Source organism: Cottoperca gobio, chromosome 6 (genome assembly GCF_900634415.1).
Source record: "Cottoperca gobio chromosome 6, fCotGob3.1, whole genome shotgun sequence".
Taxonomy (NCBI): domain Eukaryota; kingdom Metazoa; phylum Chordata; class Actinopteri; order Perciformes; family Bovichtidae; genus Cottoperca; species Cottoperca gobio.
The window spans coordinates 26260201-26281166 of NC_041360.1; the positions used below are offsets into that span (position 1 = coordinate 26260201).

At 38.3% G+C, this 20966-nt stretch overlaps 1 protein-coding gene across 5 annotated transcripts in view; it reads right to left on the minus strand.

The window, feature by feature from the left end:
- Window positions 1-656: 656 nt before the first annotated feature.
- ptprz1a (protein tyrosine phosphatase receptor type Z1a) overlaps window positions 657-20966 on the minus strand; it is an 89250-nt gene continuing 68940 nt past the window's right edge. For 3 of the 5 annotated variants that reach the window (XM_029433018.1, XM_029433020.1, XM_029433022.1), the window contains 16 exons: window positions 20249-20334; window positions 19172-19192; window positions 18134-18230; window positions 14732-14814; window positions 12548-12682; window positions 12004-12138; window positions 11060-11223; window positions 10836-10971; window positions 10476-10622; window positions 9767-9860; window positions 9588-9661; window positions 3935-4066; window positions 3430-3585; window positions 2597-2739; window positions 2378-2513; window positions 657-1586 (listed from right to left, as the gene is read on the minus strand). In XM_029433018.1, coding sequence (XP_029288878.1) covers window positions 1443-1586; window positions 2378-2513; window positions 2597-2739; window positions 3430-3585; window positions 3935-4066; window positions 9588-9661; window positions 9767-9860; window positions 10476-10622; window positions 10836-10971; window positions 11060-11223; window positions 12004-12138; window positions 12548-12682; window positions 14732-14814; window positions 18134-18230; window positions 19172-19192; window positions 20249-20334 — 1883 coding nt within the window. In that variant the 3' untranslated portion in view covers window positions 657-1442. The remainder of the gene's footprint in view (window positions 1587-2377; window positions 2514-2596; window positions 2740-3429; window positions 3586-3934; window positions 4067-9587; window positions 9662-9766; window positions 9861-10475; window positions 10623-10835; window positions 10972-11059; window positions 11224-12003; window positions 12139-12547; window positions 12683-14731; window positions 14815-18133; window positions 18231-19171; window positions 19193-20248; window positions 20335-20966) is intronic. The other 2 variants (XM_029433019.1, XM_029433023.1) reach the window with 1 other exon arrangement.

Consider the following 20966-nt stretch of genomic DNA (forward strand, 5'->3'; position numbering starts at 1 on the left):
CTCAGCCAAAGCTGTCGCACATTTACAGTCGACATGTTTCCTGGTTGAAAATGTAAAAATCCAAAACCTGGAAAAGTATTTAAGCTTTAAACTCTTTTGTGTTCTTTGTTTTTTGTTTTTATTTGTATATATATCAATATGGCGAACAAACAGTACAGTGTGCTAACCTTTACTTTAAATGTTGCAGTAGATATATTCATAAATGGACTAGACTACAACCTGCATTCCTTTTCGGGAACTTCGCACAATGAAAATAAATGATTATTGTATCCTTGCTGGCTTTAAGGCCCTTAAGTGAATTAATTATACATTTTAGCAGCATAAATATATATTAAATTAGTCACAAACTCACTCGGTGATACAAAATCTTCTTGGTGACTTAAGAAGGTTTTATGTAATCTTTGCTGTTTTAAAACGGTTCCAGCGTTGGCTCCTCTGTGCTTCTGTTTTAACAGATTTTCTCGTTTATTTTGCCAAACCTTGATGTTTATCCTGCAGACGTGTGGAAGTTATGGGACAGTATGTAAATTAAAGGTATCTTAAAAGGATTAAATCATCTTTATCGAGACAAAGAACGAGTGTTCTGAATGTTATATAAGTGTTTGAATGTGTAGTTGTATTTCTGCTCACAGTAACAAAACACTCCAACAGCTCTTTCTTTGGTGTTCTTTCACTTCTTTAATCCCCTAGCTAATAATCCAGCTAATAAAACAAACATGTCAGTACCCCATGCATCACATTTAGTCTGTTACAAAATCCAGAATATAAAAACGTTAATGTTCTCCGACTAAGCAATTAGAATTAAACCATAACATTTGAATGCACTAAAAATGGTAAAATATAAAAATCTAAAAGTATAAATAGAAATTTGGTCCATCGAGTTGATTACTATAATATTATTTACATTAGATTATTATTTTTTTTTATTATTCCAGGCCCTTATTTTTATATTTGAATTCAACGGCACACTGCTGCTACCGGTGCGATGGTATTTACAGAAAGGAGTTCAGTGCAGGAGCTCTAGAAAAGACTAACAAAATATCTCTTGATGTAAAAAGATGCACTTTTTCCCTTTTTCCCCCATTTGGCTCCGTGGCAATAAATACAAAAAGGTTTTAGGAAAAGTTTGTTAGTTGAATGAAACGTCTCGGGGCGGTACAGCGTTAAACATCGGGCAGTTAGTCTACAGCTTGTATCAAAGTTAGAAGTACAGGATGAAAAATACAAAAAGGCACACATTACAAAACCGCGGGGAGTCCAGATCCAGCGAAGAAGAAACTTGTTATTCGGTACATGCGAGCCTCAAACTACAGTCCTGAACAGCGAGGATTTCTATTTAGTAGTTGCAGCGTGAGTCTGGCATCAGGAGTTCTGTTGGTGCTTGAAGACGAGGGACAAAATGCTGTTGCTCATTTGTAAAAGTTAAGTTCTTTGTGGTTTTTTTACACCAGGGATTCAAGGCTCTCTGCGGTGCTGGCGGTTCCCACCACGATGGTCCCGTTGTTGTCGGAGGACTGGAGGGTTTTCTCGTCTTCTTGCGTCCCGATGAGACTCAGCATGGCTTTGTACAGGAACTGGTACTGCTCCTGGAAAACAACCACAGGTGACCCATTGGTATGTTTAGGTTCATTTAGTAGTTTGGTAGTAATTATGGAGGAAACAGTAAAGTAAACATTATTCCTTTATCACAGAATTGTACGGTGGCTTGTACACACGCTTAGTTGACCTGTGTTTATGTTAATCTAGCCATTTTAATTTTAAATGTACTAACTGAACATTGTCTCCATTATCTACCAAATTAATTTTTAATGGAACATATTCTGATGCTACAGACCTGGACAAGTACGTAGCATATTTTATGCATATCTAATTATATATTTAATACATAACAATAACAGTACTGAAATAATTGTATTCAATTTCCTGTGAATATTGCATTAGATCGATTTTCCTGTTATTTTTACGAACTTTTAATACAATTCTCCGTCTGTATAATGTTTGTTTTTTCATTTGAACAATATACATATTTAATAGGCTTCTTATTTGACAAATTCAGTGTTTTGTTCTTTTAGCTCTTTGGTTGTTTTAACTGTGTACTTCTCTAGTGCAAGACGTACAGTGAATAAAGCAGCTTGTGCTCACGTTTTATCAAATAATAATCCAAAAACAAATTTATTTTTCTTCACAGAAATGAATAAAACTGTTAACTGTATATACATCTTTAAATCAAGAAGGCCTTGCAATCCCTCAGAAAGCTTTGGTGACCCCAGGTTAGGAACCACTGATCTATAGCATTAATGTTAATTTAATTAATTAATTAAAGTGTAACAGACAGTAGATTATCGTCAGCGTATTGAGAGACCGACAGCAGGCTTACAATGTCGCTGAAGACTCCTGGTCTCATGAGGTTTGTCAGCTTGGCTGCTTGGAAGACGTCAACCGACCCTTCGGCCTGCAGCTGATCAACCAGAGAGGACAGAGCGCAGAACGTTCCCGCTGTGACTCCACCCACACTGCAAAAAGAAAGATCTCGTCACTCGTAACAAATATCAGAGCAGGAATACGAGTTTTACCGACTACCCAGTGAAGGTCTTACTCATCGTGGACCACGGTGGGGCCGTCCTTGGCGGCGCTCTCTTCTTTCACCAGCTTGAGGAGCTCGAAGGTGTTGCTGATGGGACTGTCTGGATTGGGCCAGCAGGGGGCGCGATAGTGTTTCAACTCCAGAACGTAGTCGTCCTGTCGATAAGGAGGGAAGAGAGGTTGTCCTTTATCGTCATTATTTATTTTAAAGTCCGTTTTGTTTAAACTGTGCAATACTTATTATAACAATGTAAATGTCATATCATCATGCCTTCAGGAAGTACTCAGACCCCTGCATTTATTTTTGTACACTTTATTGTATTTTATTTTTTTAATAAAACATTAAAAAATAATTAAAATAAAACATAAGCATTTTTTTTTAAGTTTGTCATCAAAGAGTCATAGTAAATTAGGCCATAACAAATGTAATACATATAAAATTGAAATGTATGACATGTTCGTTGGGTCTGTAAAATTGAAAGGATTTATTCTCTGAGCAAGAATCAGAACATTTCATGGAAAAACAACTAATATTTGTTCTTATATCATAAACCAAAATGTGTAAACTGTAACCTGACAGCTGATTACAGCTGCTCTTTTCTTTGTACATTAATCAGAAACAACATATTTCCCTGCTCGGTGAATGCGATTCAGTTTGTGCTGCTTACAGCATGAAAAATGACTTTTTAAATATTTGTCTTTGTTACTCTCCATAATACACAGAACAGTTTCCAGAAGCCATGTTCTTAATAATATAGATTTTAAATGACCCACATTCACCAACGGGGTGGAGGCAGAAAGGGTGAACTGAGCCTTTAGCACCGTCATGTTCCAGGCAACACTAACCTGTGTAGCTTCCAGTACGTATTCCTGCACCACCAGCATGTCCTCGTTGGTCAGACAGATGCGGTTCTCACTCCTCTGAGTGACGGTGAACATCTCATAGCTGATTGGCTGCCCTTTACGGGGCCAGACGGCACACAGCTTCGCCTCCTCCTCCGCCTAACAATAACACAGGAAGTCGGCAGACGTTACATCACATGTTGATCCAACAACATTAAGATGGAGATGAATCATCCTGCAGCAGCAGAGGGACACGAGCCTCAAGATTAAAGTAATCCCGTTGTTAGAAATCACACATAGACGATGCTTTTGTGAATTTTAAAGGAACAGTGTGACAGTTTGGTTTGTCTACAGTAAAACTAACGGCCCGGTTACATCTCACAGGGCGGATACACAAGTCATTTTTCCACTTTCATTAAATTTAGTGAACAATTTAATCATGAACACATTAGTGCATCGATATGTATAATAATAACATTATAGATGACGGACATGAAACAAGCTTCACCTCGCCTGACAGCGTCTCCAGCAGCGACACAATGACCTGGGCGTTGTGGTCCCATATCATCCTCCAGAAGTCCTTTATGGTGCCAGGCAAAGGATTCTGGGTAATGATGAACTCGCTGCTCTTCCTGTAACCCTGCAGGAACACAACCGCAGCTCGGATCAAGAAGACGATACATTTCACTTTCTAAAGTTCACGATCAAATGTCTTCAACTGATTATTGTGAAGCCGACCGAATCAATAAGGAACAAATATTACAGCTACTGTTAAAGGAACAGTACAGATACTGTTAAAGGAACAGTACAGATACTGTTAAAGGAACAGTACAGATACTGTTAAATAAACAGTACAGATACTGTTAAATAAACAGTACAGATACTGTTAAATAAACAGTACAGATACTGTTAAATAAACAGTACAGATACTGTTAAAGGAACAGTACAGATACTGTTAAAGGAACAGTACAGATACTGTTAAAGGAACAGTACAGATACTGTTAAATAAACAGTACAGATACTGTTAAATAAACAGTACAGATACTGTTAAATAAACAGTACAGATACTGTTAAATAAACAGTACAGATACTGTTAAAGGAACAGTACAGATACTGTTAAATAAACAGTACAGATACTGTTAAATAAACAGTACAGATACTGTTAAAGGAACAGTACAGATACTGTTAACGGAACAGTACAGATACTGTTAAATAAACAGTACAGATACTGTTAAATTAACAGTACAGATACTGTTAAAGGAACAGTACAGATACTGTTAAATAAACAGTACAGATACTGTTAAATGAACAGTACAGATACTGTTAAAGGAACAGTACAGATACTGTTAACGGAACAGTACAGATACTGTTAAATAAACAGTACAGCTACTGTTAACGGAACAGTACAGATACTGTTAACGGAACAGTACAGATACTGTTAAATGAACAGTACAGCTACTGTTAAAGGAACAGTACAGATACTGTTAAATGAACAGTACAGCTACTGTTAAATAAACAGTACAGATACTGTTAAAGGAACAGTACAGATACTGTTAAATGAACAGTACAGCTACTGTTAAAAGAACAGTACAGATACTGTTAAATGAACAGTACAGATACTGTTAAAGGAACAGTACAGATACTGTTAAATAAACAGTACAGATACTGTTAAATGAACAGTACAGATACTGTTAACGGAACAGTACAGCTACTGTTAACGGAACAGTACAGATACTGTTAAAGGAACAGTACAGATACTGTTAAAGGAACAGTACAGATACTGTTAACGGAACAGTACAGATACTGTTAAATAAACAGTACAGATACTGTTAAATGAACAGTACAGATACTGTTAACGGAACAGTACAGCTACTGTTAACGGAACAGTACAGATACTGTTAAAGGAACAGTACAGATACTGTTAAAGGAACAGTACAGATACTGTTAACGGAACAGTACAGATACTGTTAAAGGAACAGTACAGATACTGTTAAAGGAACAGTACAGATACTGTTAAAGGAACAGTACAGATACTGTTAAAGGAACAGTACAGATACTGTTAAAGGAACAGTACAGATACTGTTAACGGAACAGTACAGATACTGTTAAATAAACAGTACAGATACTGTTAAATAAACAGTACAGATACTGTTAAAGGAACAGTACAGATACTGTTAAATAAACAGTACAGATACTGTTAAATTAACAGTACAGATACTGTTAAAGGAACAGTACAGATACTGTTAACGGAACAGTACAGATACTGTTAAATAAACAGTACAGATACTGTTAAATTAACAGTACAGATACTGTTAAAGGAACAGTACAGATACTGTTAAATAAACAGTACAGATACTGTTAAATTAACAGTACAGATACTGTTAAAGGAACAGTACAGATACTGTTAACGGAACAGTACAGATACTGTTAAATAAACAGTACAGCTACTGTTAACGGAACAGTACAGATACTGTTAACGGAACAGTACAGATACTGTTAAATAAACAGTACAGATACTGTTAAATAAACAGTACAGATACTGTTAAATGAACAGTACAGATACTGTTAAAGGAACAGTACAGATACTGTTAAATGAACAGTACAGATACTGTTAAAGGAACAGTACAGATACTGTTAACGGAACAGTACAGATACTGTTAAATAAACAGTACAGCTACTGTTAACGGAACAGTACAGATACTGTTAACGGAACAGTACAGATACTGTTAAATGAACAGTACAGCTACTGTTAAAGGAACAGTACAGATACTGTTAAATGAACAGTACAGCTACTGTTAAATGAACAGTACAGATACTGTTAAAGGAACAGTACAGATACTGTTAAATGAACAGTACAGCTACTGTTAAAAGAACAGTACAGATACTGTTAAATGAACAGTACAGATACTGTTAAAGGAACAGTACAGATACTGTTAAAGGAACAGTACAGATACTGTTAAAAGAACAGTACAGATACTGTTAAATGAACAGTACAGATACTGTTAAAGGAACAGTACAGATACTGTTAAAGGAACAGTACAGATACTGTTAAAAGAACAGTACAGATACTGTTAAATGAACAGTACAGATACTGTTAAAGGAACAGTACAGATACTGTTAAAGGAACAGTACAGCTACTGTTAAAAGAACAGTACAGATACTGTTAAATGAACAGTACAGCTACTGTTAAAGGAACAGTACAGCTACTGTTAAAAGAACAGTACAGATACTGTTAAATGAACAGTACAGATACTGTTAACGGAACAGTACAGATACTGTTAAATAAACAGTACAGATACTGTTAAATGAACAGTACAGATACTGTTAAAGGAACAGTACAGATACTGTTAAAGGAACAGTAAATATACTGTTAAATAAACAGTACAGATACTGTTAAAGGAACAGTACAGATACTGTTAACGGAACAGTACAGATACTGTTAACGGAACAGTACAGATACTGTTAACGGAACAGTACAGCTACTGTTAACGGAACAGTACAGCTACTGTTAACGGAACAGTACAGATACTGTTAAAGGAACAGTACAGATACTGTTAACGGAACAGTACAGATACTGTTAAATAAACAGTACAGCTACTGTTAACGGAACAGTACAGCTACTGTTAACGGAACAGTACAGATACTGTTAACGGAACAGTACAGATACTGTTAAATGAACAGTACAGATACTGTTAAAGGAACAGTACAGATACTGTTAAAGGAACAGTACAGCTACTGTTAAAAGAACAGTACAGATACTGTTAAATGAACAGTACAGCTACTGTTAAAGGAACAGTACAGCTACTGTTAAAAGAACAGTACAGATACTGTTAAATGAACAGTACAGATACTGTTAAAGGAACAGTACAGATACTGTTAACGGAACAGTACAGATACTGTTAAATGAACAGTACAGCTACTGTTAAAAGAACAGTACAGATACTGTTAAATGAACAGTACAGATACTGTTAAATGAACAGTACAGATACTGTTAAATGAACAGTACAGATACTGTTAACGGAAGAGTACAGCTACTGTTAACGGAACAGTACAGATACTGTTAAAGGAACAGTACAGATACTGTTAAAGGAACAGTACAGCTACTGTTAAAGGAACAGTACAGCTACTGTTAAAAGAAGAGTACAGCTACTGTTAACGGAAGAGTACAGCTACTGTTAAAAGAAGAGTACAGCTACTGTTAACGGAAGAGTACAGCTACTGTTAACAGTACAGATACTGTTAAATGAACAGTACAGATACTGTTAACGGAACAGTACAGATACTGTTAAAAGAACAGTACAGATACTGTTAAATGAACAGTACAGATACTGTTAAATGAACAGTACAGATACTGTTAACGGAAGAGTACAGCTACTGTTAACGGAACAGTACAGATACTGTTAAATGAACAGTACAGATACTGTTAAATGAACAGTACAGATACTGTTAAATGAACAGTACAGATACTGTTAAATGAACAGTACAGATACTGTTAACGGAACAGTACAGATACTGTTAAAGGAACAGTACAGATACTGTTAAAAGAACAGTACAGATACTGTTAAATGAACAGTACAGATACTGTTAAATGAACAGTACAGATACTGTTAAATGAACAGTACAGATACTGTTAACGGAACAGTACAGATACTGTTAAAGGAACAGTACAGATACTGTTAAAAGAACAGTACAGATACTGTTAAATGAACAGTACAGATACTGTTAAATGAACAGTACAGATACTGTTAAATGAACAGTACAGATACTGTTAACGGAACAGTACAGATACTGTTAAAAGAACAGTACAGATACTGTTAAATGAACAGTACAGATACTGTTAAATGAACAGTACAGATACTGTTAAATGAACAGTACAGATACTGTTAAATGAACAGTACAGATACTGTTAACGGAACAGTACAGATACTGTTAAATGAACAGTACAGATACTGTTAACGGAAGAGTACAGCTACTGTTAACGGAACAGTACAGATACTGTTAAAGGAACAGTACAGATACTGTTAAAGGAACAGTACAGCTACTGTTAAAGGAACAGTACAGCTACTGTTAAAAGAAGAGTACAGCTACTGTTAACGGAAGAGTACAGCTACTGTTAAATGAACAGTACAGATACTGTTAAATGAACAGTACAGATACTGTTAACGGAACAGTACAGATACTGTTAAATGAACAGTACAGCTACTGTTAAAAGAACAGTACAGATACTGTTAAAGGAACAGTACAGATACTGTTAAAGGAACAGTACAGCTACTGTTAAAAGAACAGTACAGATACTGTTAAATGAACAGTACAGATACTGTTAAATGAACAGTACAGATACTGTTAACGGAACAGTACAGATACTGTTAAAAGAACAGTACAGATACTGTTAAATGAACAGTACAGATACTGTTAAATGAACAGTACAGATACTGTTAACGGAACAGTACAGATACTGTTAAAGGAACAGTACAGATACTGTTAAAGGAACAGTACAGATACTGTTAAAAGAACAGTACAGATACTGTTAAATGAACAGTACAGATACTGTTAAATGAACAGTACAGATACTGTTAACGGAACAGTACAGATACTGTTAAAAGAACAGTACAGATACTGTTAAATGAACAGTACAGATACTGTTAAATGAACAGTACAGATACTGTTAAATGAACAGTACAGATACTGTTAACGGAACAGTACAGATACTGTTAAATGAACAGTACAGATACTGTTAACGGAAGAGTACAGCTACTGTTAACGGAACAGTACAGATACTGTTAAAGGAACAGTACAGATACTGTTAAAGGAACAGTACAGCTACTGTTAAAGGAACAGTACAGCTACTGTTAAAAGAAGAGTACAGCTACTGTTAACGGAAGAGTACAGCTACTGTTAACGGAAGAGTACAGTTACTGTTAACGGAACAGTACAGCTACTGTTAAAAGAACAGTACAGATACTGTTAAATGAACAGTACAGATACTGTTAACGGAACAGTACAGCTACTGTTAAAAGAACAGTACAGCTACTGTTAAAAGAACAGTACAGATACTCAGGAAACTCTGTTGTTGGCATTCTTACGAGAATGCGGTTAAACAAACTCTGGACCTGAATCTGTGATATTTATCTCCTCATCTGAACCCTGAACATTTCTCTTACTGTGATGTATGATGCATTAATGTAGTCGGATGTTTCCCCTGCTGACGTAGACAGGCGCACTCGTGACCGCTCAACTGCGAAGACGAAGAGAAGAAAGTTTCAGAATGAAGCAACATCTAACGTCAGCAAACTGCAGCTGAAGCAGCGTTGAGCTGACGGACTTCTCCCGTCGGACTCACCCGGGACCACAGAGCAGTTTCTGTTCTTGCTGCGGTTGCAGTCCTGCAGCGCTGCAGAGAAGTCGCACTGCTTCAGTCCGGAGTGACGAACCAGCTGTGGAAACACCAAACATCACAACACTGAGTCTTTCTGCTGAGCTGTGAAGATGTTTTTTTACACAGAGACCTTAAAACGATCAACAAACAAACATTTTAAAATAAAATTCTACATTTGTTTCAAAGATTTTTTTTTCATATTTCTTCAAGATTAAACATTTATTTCCTAAAATGGCTTTACTTTTCTTATTTATATTAATTATTTTATTTATTTATTTTATTCTTTGCAAAAATTGAAGATAAATCAGTGTGTAAAATAATTATAATAAAATAAATAAATAGCTAAATAAATAAGAATTAAGTAAATAAATCAAATTAAAATATATATCAAATTAATTAAGAACACATTCCTCAAAATAGATTAATAATTTTATTTTTGGGGGTTTACTGGTTTCCTTAATTTAGTGTTGACAGTTTGAAGACGTTTGGGACTGTTTCCTAGCAGTCAGCTGGTTTAGAAGAAATAACAACAACAACGGAGGAAAGGAAAAAACATCTTTTGCCAACGTGGCAATTAAACAAACTGTTTGTGTAAAACGTCCCGACACAGTAGAGTTCTGGTGTAATACAGCTGACATGTTCAGCGAACACGGAGTGACGAATAGCCGCTCACCTTGAACTGCTTCTCCAGGCGCGTCCTCCCGGCAGGCCCCGGGATCAGCAGCTCGTCCACGTACCTGTGCAGCTGAGCCGCCACCACCTCCGTCTCTCCGGACAAGATGGCTTCCACCAAGGCATCGTGGATAAACACATACTGTTCCTGCAGGCGGCAGAGCTGAGGTTAGTCTGCCTGCGGGGTGAGTGACACTGAAACATTCTGTAGAATAGCCTTCTGTGCAATAAAAATACATACATTATTATATTTGAATACGTAGTTATACTTTCATTTAAACTTTAAGTGAGTTTTAAATTAGCCATGTTGTGTCCTGTTGAACGAATGTAACGTCACACAGTCAGAAGGTTGACCTCTGACCTCTGTCTGAACCAGGTAGTTCCTCTGCCTGCGGATGTGTTTGAGGAAGCCTGTGATGTTGACGGTGCTCTCGTCCCTCATCTGCTTCAGCATGCTGTCCAGGACCACGTACGTGCCCGTGCGGCCCACGCCGGCGCTGCAAACGAGAAAGAAACATGAGATGAATCCAGGATCTACTGGAAACAAAGCTTCTTCTCATGTCGTCTGCTTTAATCACATCTCACCTGCAGTGCACCACCACCGGCCCCATGGTGTCCGTCCTGGCTTTGGACGACTTGCGGACGAAGCTGAGGAGCGGCAGAGCGAACTCTGGGACGCCCATGTCTGGCCACTGGGTGTAGTGGTACTGAGTCACCGTCCGCTCGTTGATCCGCCCCTTCTGGGAGCCCTACAGGAATAACGTGATTCAAATGTATTTAATTAGTGTCTTCAGTCATAAACTTAAAGACTGTTATGTGTGTTGATATTGGAACCAAGTAGCTACAGTATAAACCACAGAGTGTATAAAAGAAATGGACGTCACCCATTTGTTTTTAGACGTTCGTTTTGAAGCCTGTTTTTCTTACAATTAACTTTCATTACCTGACAAACACGTCTAAAGATGTAAGACTAAAACATGGACAACACCTGTCAATCACAGGTAGCCCCGCCCTAAAGCAGACGCTGCTTTATCCTCTATTTTAAATGTTTCCATAAGTTACTAAATGAACATCATGTTGAAGAAGACTTGAAACTACAGATTGAGACTCATCAGGAAAATGTTACTGAGGTAATAAATCAAGAGAGAAGAAGAAACATTTTCTCATAGACTTCTATACAATCAGAGGAGTGTCCTCCTGCTGGATGTTAGAGACACTGCAGGTTTAAGGCTCTTCAGCTTTGGCTTCACTTTCCCCTTGTGTGTAACGTTGACATATAAAGATTACAATCTGTGTACAATTTACAATTAATCTGAGATTTGTCACATTTCTTTCTTGATTTTTTTTTTTTATCTTGTTTTTAGTTTAAATTACTTTATAGGCAATAAAACATAGTCTTAGGCTAATGTTAGCAAACTGAAGATACATCTGTGTAACCTTCATTGACTGTATAACTCTTTTCTTCTTGTGCTGCCTGAACTGTGAGATAAGACACATTAGTACACTCAGGATAATAATTGTTGCTTGACCTTCTTGGCGCCGGTGTTCCTGACGGTGAAGGTCCTCTGGGTGTAGTAGGCGAGCACTCTGCTGCTCTTCACCGTCACCAGGAAGCTGCCGTACTCCTCCTGCACCTCCGCCGGCCAGTACTGATCACACTTCCTCTGAGGAGACGCGTCAAGTGTTAGGAATTATGTTGCAAATACAAATAAGATTTTTTTCTTTATTCCAATAAAGATATAATTCAACTTCAAATGTAAAAGCAGAATCTTTGTTTTGTCTGCATGTTTTACTTTCTCACTGAATCACATTAAATATTCTGTATATTAAATAAAATGTGGATTTCAAGGTTTTTGATTTATTGGATTAATTATTTTATTCAGTTTTTAAATCCTGCATCGTAAGTATGAGGGGCAAATATTCCCAAAACACTTTATTGAACATTATAACAACAAAATGTGAAGAACAATCAGCATGTCCGTAGTTAAATAAACAATATCAGATGCAGATTATCTGTGAAGTGCAATAAATGTCCAGGAACATTTCCCCTCACAGTGAATGTAAGTCACTCACTCTTCCCTTCTCCACCAGGTTGGTGATCATCACGATGACGCAGACGTTCTGCTCCCAAATCATCCTCCAGAAGTCCTCGGTGCTCGACCTCAGAGGACCCTGAGCGGCGATGTACGACCGCGGCGCCTTGAAACCCTGAGAGGACAGTCCTCACGGTTTCACAAAGCAACTTAAAAGCATACTTCACACAGGCTGCTTCCCGAACCCCTCAACAACACAGGAGTGGAGGATTAATTACATTATTTTATGGAAACAATGACCTTTTAAATGTTTTAAATTCAGGGCCGAGTGGGTCAAACATGTCAGGCTCTTCAGATTTAGTGGAGCTATTGAATAAATGACCCTGTAATGTTTTATTCTCACAAACCTCATTGATTTTTCTCTAAAGTCCCCGTTGACAGATTTGTAATTTCTCTCGTCACTAAAATAAAATAAAACCTGAGGACGGCAGAGGAAGTAAAGCGAAGGTTACGTATGTAACTACGGTTCTATGAATCCTGGAACACTGCCTTAAGGATGAAATAAAACTGCTTTAGTTCTGCGGTTGGCTCATGTTCTGTTATTTAAAAAGAAAAAGGAACTTTTGTAGGTGTTTGGTCGTAAACTGAAGTGTTGCACAAATTGACATTTTGACCTGAAGTCTCACAATTCACCCGGAGGAAAAACATCTTTCATGGAAATTACTCTCGAGGATCACAAGACAATAAAAGGAAAAGTAAAGGGAGTCAGTAAAGTCTAGAAACCTTCAGGATTCATCTTCTGGGCTCCATGAACACAACATTTCATGTCAATGCATCTCATAGTTCAGTGGACCGACAAACAAAAGAAGCGTCGTAATTAAAGCAGCAGAGGTCGAGAGATCTTCACTTTTAAAGCAGGTTAACAGTGAAGCAAAATAACTGGATCCTACATTTCCCTCCCGGTTTTCGTCTTTCAAACTCCACAAGTAGCAGCTAATGAGACAGATGTGTTTCCCAGTAGCTGGTGGAAACTAAAGCAGAGTGAAAACTTCTCTCTGTACTGATCTCACGTCAGTATAATAAAAGGTGAGATATTTTAGGGGACAAAAACATAAGAAAACTCTTTTTTGTTGTAGATGTTTAGAGTTAAAAAGCACCTGAGATGATCACATGTTGCTGCTGATGTGGACGACCAGCTGTAAGAGACTCAACATCCCAACAAATGAACAAACAAGTAGGAGGATTTAAATACTTCAAACACAAAGTGTCACTGTTTGTTTTCATCTCGTGTCAAATAGATTTCTTTTACACGTTTCACTCAATTTTGTTGAATTTGTGTTGAATCTGTTTGAAATATACGAAACTCTGCACAGCGTCCTCCTGCAGACGCCTGACCATGAACATAAAAAGTGTGCTGCAGTCAGATTCACTGTGACAAACGCTCGAAACAAGGTCAGAGGTCGGAAACACTGTAAAGACTTTAAAGACTTTAAAGACTTTAACGCTCGTCAGGGAATTCAAATCAAAGAAAAGTCATCAAGGATGAAGTGAGCGACTGAAGTTCAAGTTTAGTTCAGTGTTTCGCTCTTTAGTAGAACTGAGGAGACGTTTCTTTGTTCATCTCGTGCACGAGGACGCACAGTCACAGAGGAGGAAACTGCTTTCTTGTATACGAGGATGTAAATAATGCTTCATTTAGAAAACATGTATAAAAATCAGCTTTGCAGATGTTTCATGAGGAAGGAAATGTTTTCTTCACAGCTCAAGGATTCACAGCTCAAGGATTCACACGTCGATGCATTTTGTTGAGTTACACTGAATGTAAATATAACTTTTGTTTGTTTGAAAGAAAACTGCACAAAGCCTTTGAGGGAGAGAGAGAGGTCAGCATTCAATAAGTCACTTTAATACTTCCATAACCTTCACTTGACTGAAGCATGAAGTGTGAGCTGGAGAGATCCTCGACGAGCTTTAACCAACTCTGTAACGTGCACATCGGCTCTCCAGAGAGGCCGTGACCATCGCAGCTTTTTATTTCTCCTCTGCCTTTCACAAAACGCTGAGATTTTAATTGTACGCTGACGAACATAAAGGGGGAGCCTCGCGATGAACAGTCGCTGTGAGAACAAAGATACAACATTATGTTCTGACTGCGTGTTTGGACAGAAACAAGGCTGGGATGAAGATGAAGGCCTCAGTTTATATGTGAAAGAGAGTGTCTTACATCCACGTAGTTTGCGTTGATGTAATCTCTCGTCTTTCCGTCTTTGTCGGCCTGCAGCAAGAGACGCACCCGGCTGTGGTCGTCTGAGGGATAAACACAGAAGAAAAGAGCATTTACATATTTAAACATGACATGCATTTGTTACTTCAAGGCTGGATTACTAGTGATGGCGAGAAGAAGCTTCATGAAGCATTGAAGCTTTCCATCCAATTGGTTCACTCATGGGCCGAAGCTTCATGGTGCTTCATTTGCTCTACTGCGCCATCAAGTGGACAATAAATGTAAAACCGGTGAAGTGCTAGGCTGCAGACTGCAGTGGATGTAAAGTATCTTTGCCCTGAAGATTCTTTGACGCACACATCTAAGACTGAATATAATGTTGTATTTAAAAATAAAGATTGATATTATTACGTGTTATTGAGAAGAGAGTGCCTGGAAAGAAATGTGGGCTTTTTACGCCTTAAATGATAGTATAGTTTAAGATTGGACAGGGAGGAGGGGAATGACATGCAGCAAATAGCAGCAGGTCTGTTTCGAACCCCAGGCCGCTGCAGCAAGCATTTGAATGTGGATCACCTGCTCTACGAGCTGCACCACCGGGGCTGGTCTTTAGTATGTGGGATGTACATTATTCTTTCAACAGATTTAGATTTGGTATCTTTACATGCTCACAGGGAAGATGATGCTGGCGTGCATAACAATTGTTTCGCTAGTTGGCTGGCTCCATAATGATCCAATACAAACGCAATACCAACAACTCAACAGCAACAATGCATACTACGACAACAACAACCCACACATTCACCGTTATATAAAGTGTTGATTATGAGGGGGCTCAATTGCGGTTCGCTTCCCCTATATTTCGAATCGCACGCCAAACCCACAAACCTGTTTCTGAATCAGTCACGGCACGGCAGGTTCGCGACGACATCATCACATACGTCATCAACACAAGCCTCGATACATACTTCACAAAAATCTTCCGTGATTACTCGACACACACTTCGAAGCCTCGACACGAAAGGACACAGCACTATGGATTACTGCCACTCATTGTTATCAGGTTGTCCCAAAAAGTCGCTTAAGACTCTTCAGTTGATCCAAAATGCAGCGGCACGTGTATTGACAAGAACAAGGAAACGGGATCATATTACTCCTGTATTAGCTGCTCTGCACTGGCTCCCGGTAAAATACAGAATAGAATTCAAAATCCTTCTCCTGACTTACAAAGCAATTAATGGTCAGGCTCCAGCATATCTTAAAGATCTCATAGTACCTTATAAACCAACTAGAGCATTACGCTCCCAGACTGCAGGGTTACTTGTGGTTCCTAGAGTCTCTAAGAGTACAATGGGAGCCAGAGCCTTCAGCTATCAAGCTCCTCTCCAGTGGAACCAGCTTCCAGTTTGTGTTCGGGAGGCAGACACACTCTCCACATTTAAGAGCAGGCTAAAGACTTTCCTTTTTGATAAAGCTTATAGTTAGGGCTGGCTCAGGTTTGCCTTGGATCAGCCCCTAGTTATGCTGCTATAGGCTTAGACTGCCGGGGGACACCTCCCTGCTCTCTTCCTTCTCTTCCTCTCTCCTCCCCTCCCTCTCTTCTTCTCCCTCTCTATCTGTATGCATTTATGTAAATGTCTGTTACTAACTCATCATCCGGAGGTTCTGTCTCTCATGTGGCAGGTTGCCACTGATAAAGTTTACGTCAGGATCATGAATCGTGGCTGCGCCTGCTGCCCTGGTCCTGCTGGACACCGGGAAGCCTTTTTGACATTTTCCTGGATTCATCCATACTTTCTATTTCTTTTTTTTCCAACACAACATAATTTCTGTCAAATGTTGTATTTGTACTATGTTGTTTATCCTGTACACACGACATCTATTGCACGTATGTCTGTCCTGGGAGAGGGATCCCTCCCCAGTCTCTCCCTGAGGTTTCTTCCATGTTTCCCCTTTAATTATGGGGTTTCTTTTAGGACGTTTTTCCTTGTGCGATGCGAAGGTGTAAGGACAGAGGGTGTAAGGACAGAGGGTGTAAGGACAGATGGTATAAGGACAGAGGGTCTAAGGACAGAGGGTCTAAGCACAGAGGGTGTAAGGACAGAGGGTCTAAGGACAGAGGGTCTAAGGACAGAGGGTCTAAGGACAGAGGGTCTAAAGACAGAGGGTCTAAGGACAGAGGGTGTCGTAACCTGTACAGTCTGTAAACACTGAGACAAATGTATAATTTGTGATATTAGGCTATACACATAAATGTGATTTGATTTGAACACTTGTAATATAAACTTGTGTTGATGTGAGTCATGAAGTGGGGAAGCTTCATGCTGATATCTGTTAGTTACATGTTTGACCCTGTTCACCTGTAGTGTGTACAACATGTATGACCCTGTTCACCTGTAGTGTGTACAACATGTATGACTCTGTTCACCTGTAGTGTGTACAACATGTTTGACTCTGTTCACCTGTAGTGTGTACAACATGTATGACTCTGTTCACCTGTAGTGTGTACAACATGTATGACTCTGTTCACCTGTAGTGTGTACAACATGTATGACTCTGTTCACCTGTAGTGTGTACAACATGTATGACTGTTCACCTGTAGTGTGTACAACATGTATGACCCTGTTCACCTGTAGTGTGTACAACATGTATGACTCTGTTCACCTGTAGTGTGTACAACATGTATGACTCTGTTCACCTGTAGTGTGTACAACATGTATGAATGTTACAATACATATCTTTAAAGGAGCTTTTCTCTAAAGGAGCTTTTTCTCACACTCTTCAGCAGAAGTCTCCACTTCAGCAGCACTTACATACACCAAACTTTCCACTTTCATTCCTCTCTATATTCTGAAGCTTTGTGCAGAGGGCTTTGTTCACATGTCACTCACAGCTCATGTTATACACGCTACACTCACTACATGCAGGAGATGCACAGAGTTCTGTGTGTTGACAGGATTTAGTGATTTATGGAGTGATACAAAGACAGATCCAGAATCTGTACAAACCTTTGACATGTGAACAACATGAAACACTTTGAACCTGCTTCATCCAATTTTCTGATTTATTTTCCGGAAATATATCCAAATTAGCACATATTAGATAAGATAAATACCTCATTTGAATATTTAAACATTTCAGAAAACTTGTAATACCTACACAACATTTATACCATGTTCACCTTCAGAGTCTCCCCTTAAATACTTATTGACAACAAATCCCATGAAAAGATCCAAACCGACAACATGCGAGTCTCTAAATACATAAATAAACCTAAATACTAATTGGTTGTTTTGGTCAGTTCTTTATGTTTCCTCATGCTGAAGAACAAATCTCTGGTAAACACGAGACTGAAAACTCTTTGAGATGTTTTAATCTGAAACGTTTGTGAAGTGAACTCACAGGCCAGGATGTTGCTGTATCTGTTTTTATTCTTGTTGTCAGGATGGTTGGAGCTGTCGGTCGTCATCGCCATGTCCACTGTGCACGTCTGCACCTCCTGAACACACACACACATACACACATTTATTTTTTAAATATGGAAACACAAGCAGCCGTGTAAGAACTTTGTCTGAATAAAATACAGTCTAAATATTAGGATTCAACTCAGGAACAAATAATAATAAATAATACTCAGATACAACAATAATGTAAAACTTAAATTAAGTTTAGATTAAAACTATCTGCTTGGATATTTGTAATTGTGAAGTTTCTACTTAAATAAATAATTGTATGACTTCTTCTCTGGATGTATTAAGAGTTGGATACATCACAGTGAAGCCGTTATAGTGCCAGTTTGCCTCAGTGGCCGGCCGCGGTACTGCAACAATAAAATCCCCTCCAAAGACCCCCGTTATAAAGTCTAAATAACATTATTATAATAAGGTCTAACTATTGTTTATATTACAAATAAAGTCTAAATAACATTTTTAGAATAAAGTGTAAATCTTGAGAATAAACTTCACATTTCAAGTTTAAAGTTAAACTACTAGCGTTACTGAGAGTTCAACTTTATTCTCAAAATGCTAAATGGTAAAATATCTCCTCATTTTTTTCCTCCGTGCCCTAATAATCTTCCGTATTAAAAAGTTCTTAATCTTTGTATTGTGAATTTTTTAAATGAAGGTTTAATATTTAATTTTTTTTAATTTAATTTAAAATCTATTTCTTTGAGCATGATGTCATGTCAATATAATATATATATATATATATATATATATATATATATATATATATATATATATATATATATATATATATATATATAATATATATATAATATATATATATACATCCGTGACTTTTGTTTCCCACCGGTGCAACAGAAACATGCACTTGTACATCCACAGTTCCACATTAACAGAAAACACTTTGCATTACAACACGAGACACAAACAGAGCTACGAGTGCAGCGCGCCCGTCAGGAGGAGAGCGTCTTACCTCGTAACTCTCCTTCAAGATCTAAAGATGAGGAAGCAGCAGGCAGCCAGGATGTTTCCGTGACAACACATTCAACCAAAGAGGTGCAAAAACACAAATTACACGACGACACAGCAAACAACTAATTCATCTCACAATACAGCTCATGCTGCTACCGACACAGAGGGACAAATCAACACAAATCAACACAAATCAACACAAATAACAACATCGATTTAGGGGCTAATACACTAAATAAAGCAGTTTCACATTTTAATCAGTGTTTCCGCGGCGCACACGGAACAGAGAGGCTATGATCTAAACGGTACGAGCTAAAGGCTACGAGCTAAAGGCTACGAGCTACAGACTACAAGCTAAAGGCTACGAGCTAAAGGGTACAATCTAAAGGGTACGAGCTAAAGGGTACGAGCTAAAGGCTACGAGCTAAAGACTACAAGCTAAAGGCTACGATCTAAAGGGTACAAACTAAAGGCTACGAGCTAAAGGCTACGAGCTCAAGGCTACGAGCTAAAGGGTACGATCTAAAGCCTACAAGCTAAAGGCTACGATCTAAAGGCTACAATCTAAAGGGTACGATCTAAAGGCTACGATCTAAAGGGTACGAGCTAAAGGCTACGAGCTAAAGACTACTAGCTAAAGGCTACGAGCTAAAGGCTACGAGCTCAAGGCTACGAGCTAAAGGGTACGATCTAAAGACTACGAGCTAAAGGCTACGATCTAAAGGCTACAATCTAAAGGGTACGATCTAAAGGCTACGATCTAAAGGGTACGAGCTAAAGGCTACAAGCTAAAGGCTACAAGCTAAAGGCTACGAGCTCAAGGCTACGATCTAAAGGCTACGAGCTAAAGGCTACAAGCTAAAGGCTACGAGCTAAAGGCTACAAGCTAAAGGCTACAAGCTAAAGGCTACGAGCTAAAGGGTACCATCTAAAGGCTACGAGCTAAAGGCTACAAGCTAAAGGCTACGATCTAAAGGCTACGATCTAAAGGGTACGATCTAAAGATCTACATCAGATATTATTTGCAAAAATATTGTTTTGTCAGAAGGAAAATGGAAAATCAATCCGGTGTCTGTACCTCAAACTCTCGCTGGAAGCCGAGCGCGTCGTGAAGCTCGGACACGTGCTTCACAAAGTCCTTCACTGGAAACGCAGTTTGTTCGTCTGGAGGATAAAACAGGAAACAATAGTGAACAACGTGCAGCAGAGAAAGAACGAGAAGAAATCAAACACGTCTAGTAATGTGTGGATTTATGTTGTATTATTACAACTAAACAAACTTGTGTCTGTGATTGAGCTGTAGTGTCGTCAACCTCTTTGTGTCGTAGAAGAGAATTAATGAAGGTTATTTTTAGAACCTGAGGTTGAATTTAGAAATGAAAGACATTTTAGAAATGGAGGATATTTTTAATTTATATATATATATATATATATATATATATATATATATATATATATATATATATATATATATATATATATATTATTTACATGTGATGACTTTTATTTGAAAAGTGAGGACATTTCTAAAAGGAAACATTTTGGCGAGAGGACGTTAAAAAAACTTGATTATTACGCCTGGTGGGTTCTCGTGTGTGTGTGTGTGTATGTGTGTGTGTGTGTGTGTGTGTGTGTGTGTGTGTGTGTGTGTGTGTGTGTGTGTGTGTGTGTGTGTGTGTGTGTGTGTGTGTGTGTATGTGTGTGTGTGTGTGTATGTGTGTGTGTGTGTGTGTGTGTGTGTGTGTGTGTGTGTGTGTGTGTGTGTGTGTGTGTATGTGTGTGTGTGTGTGTGTTAC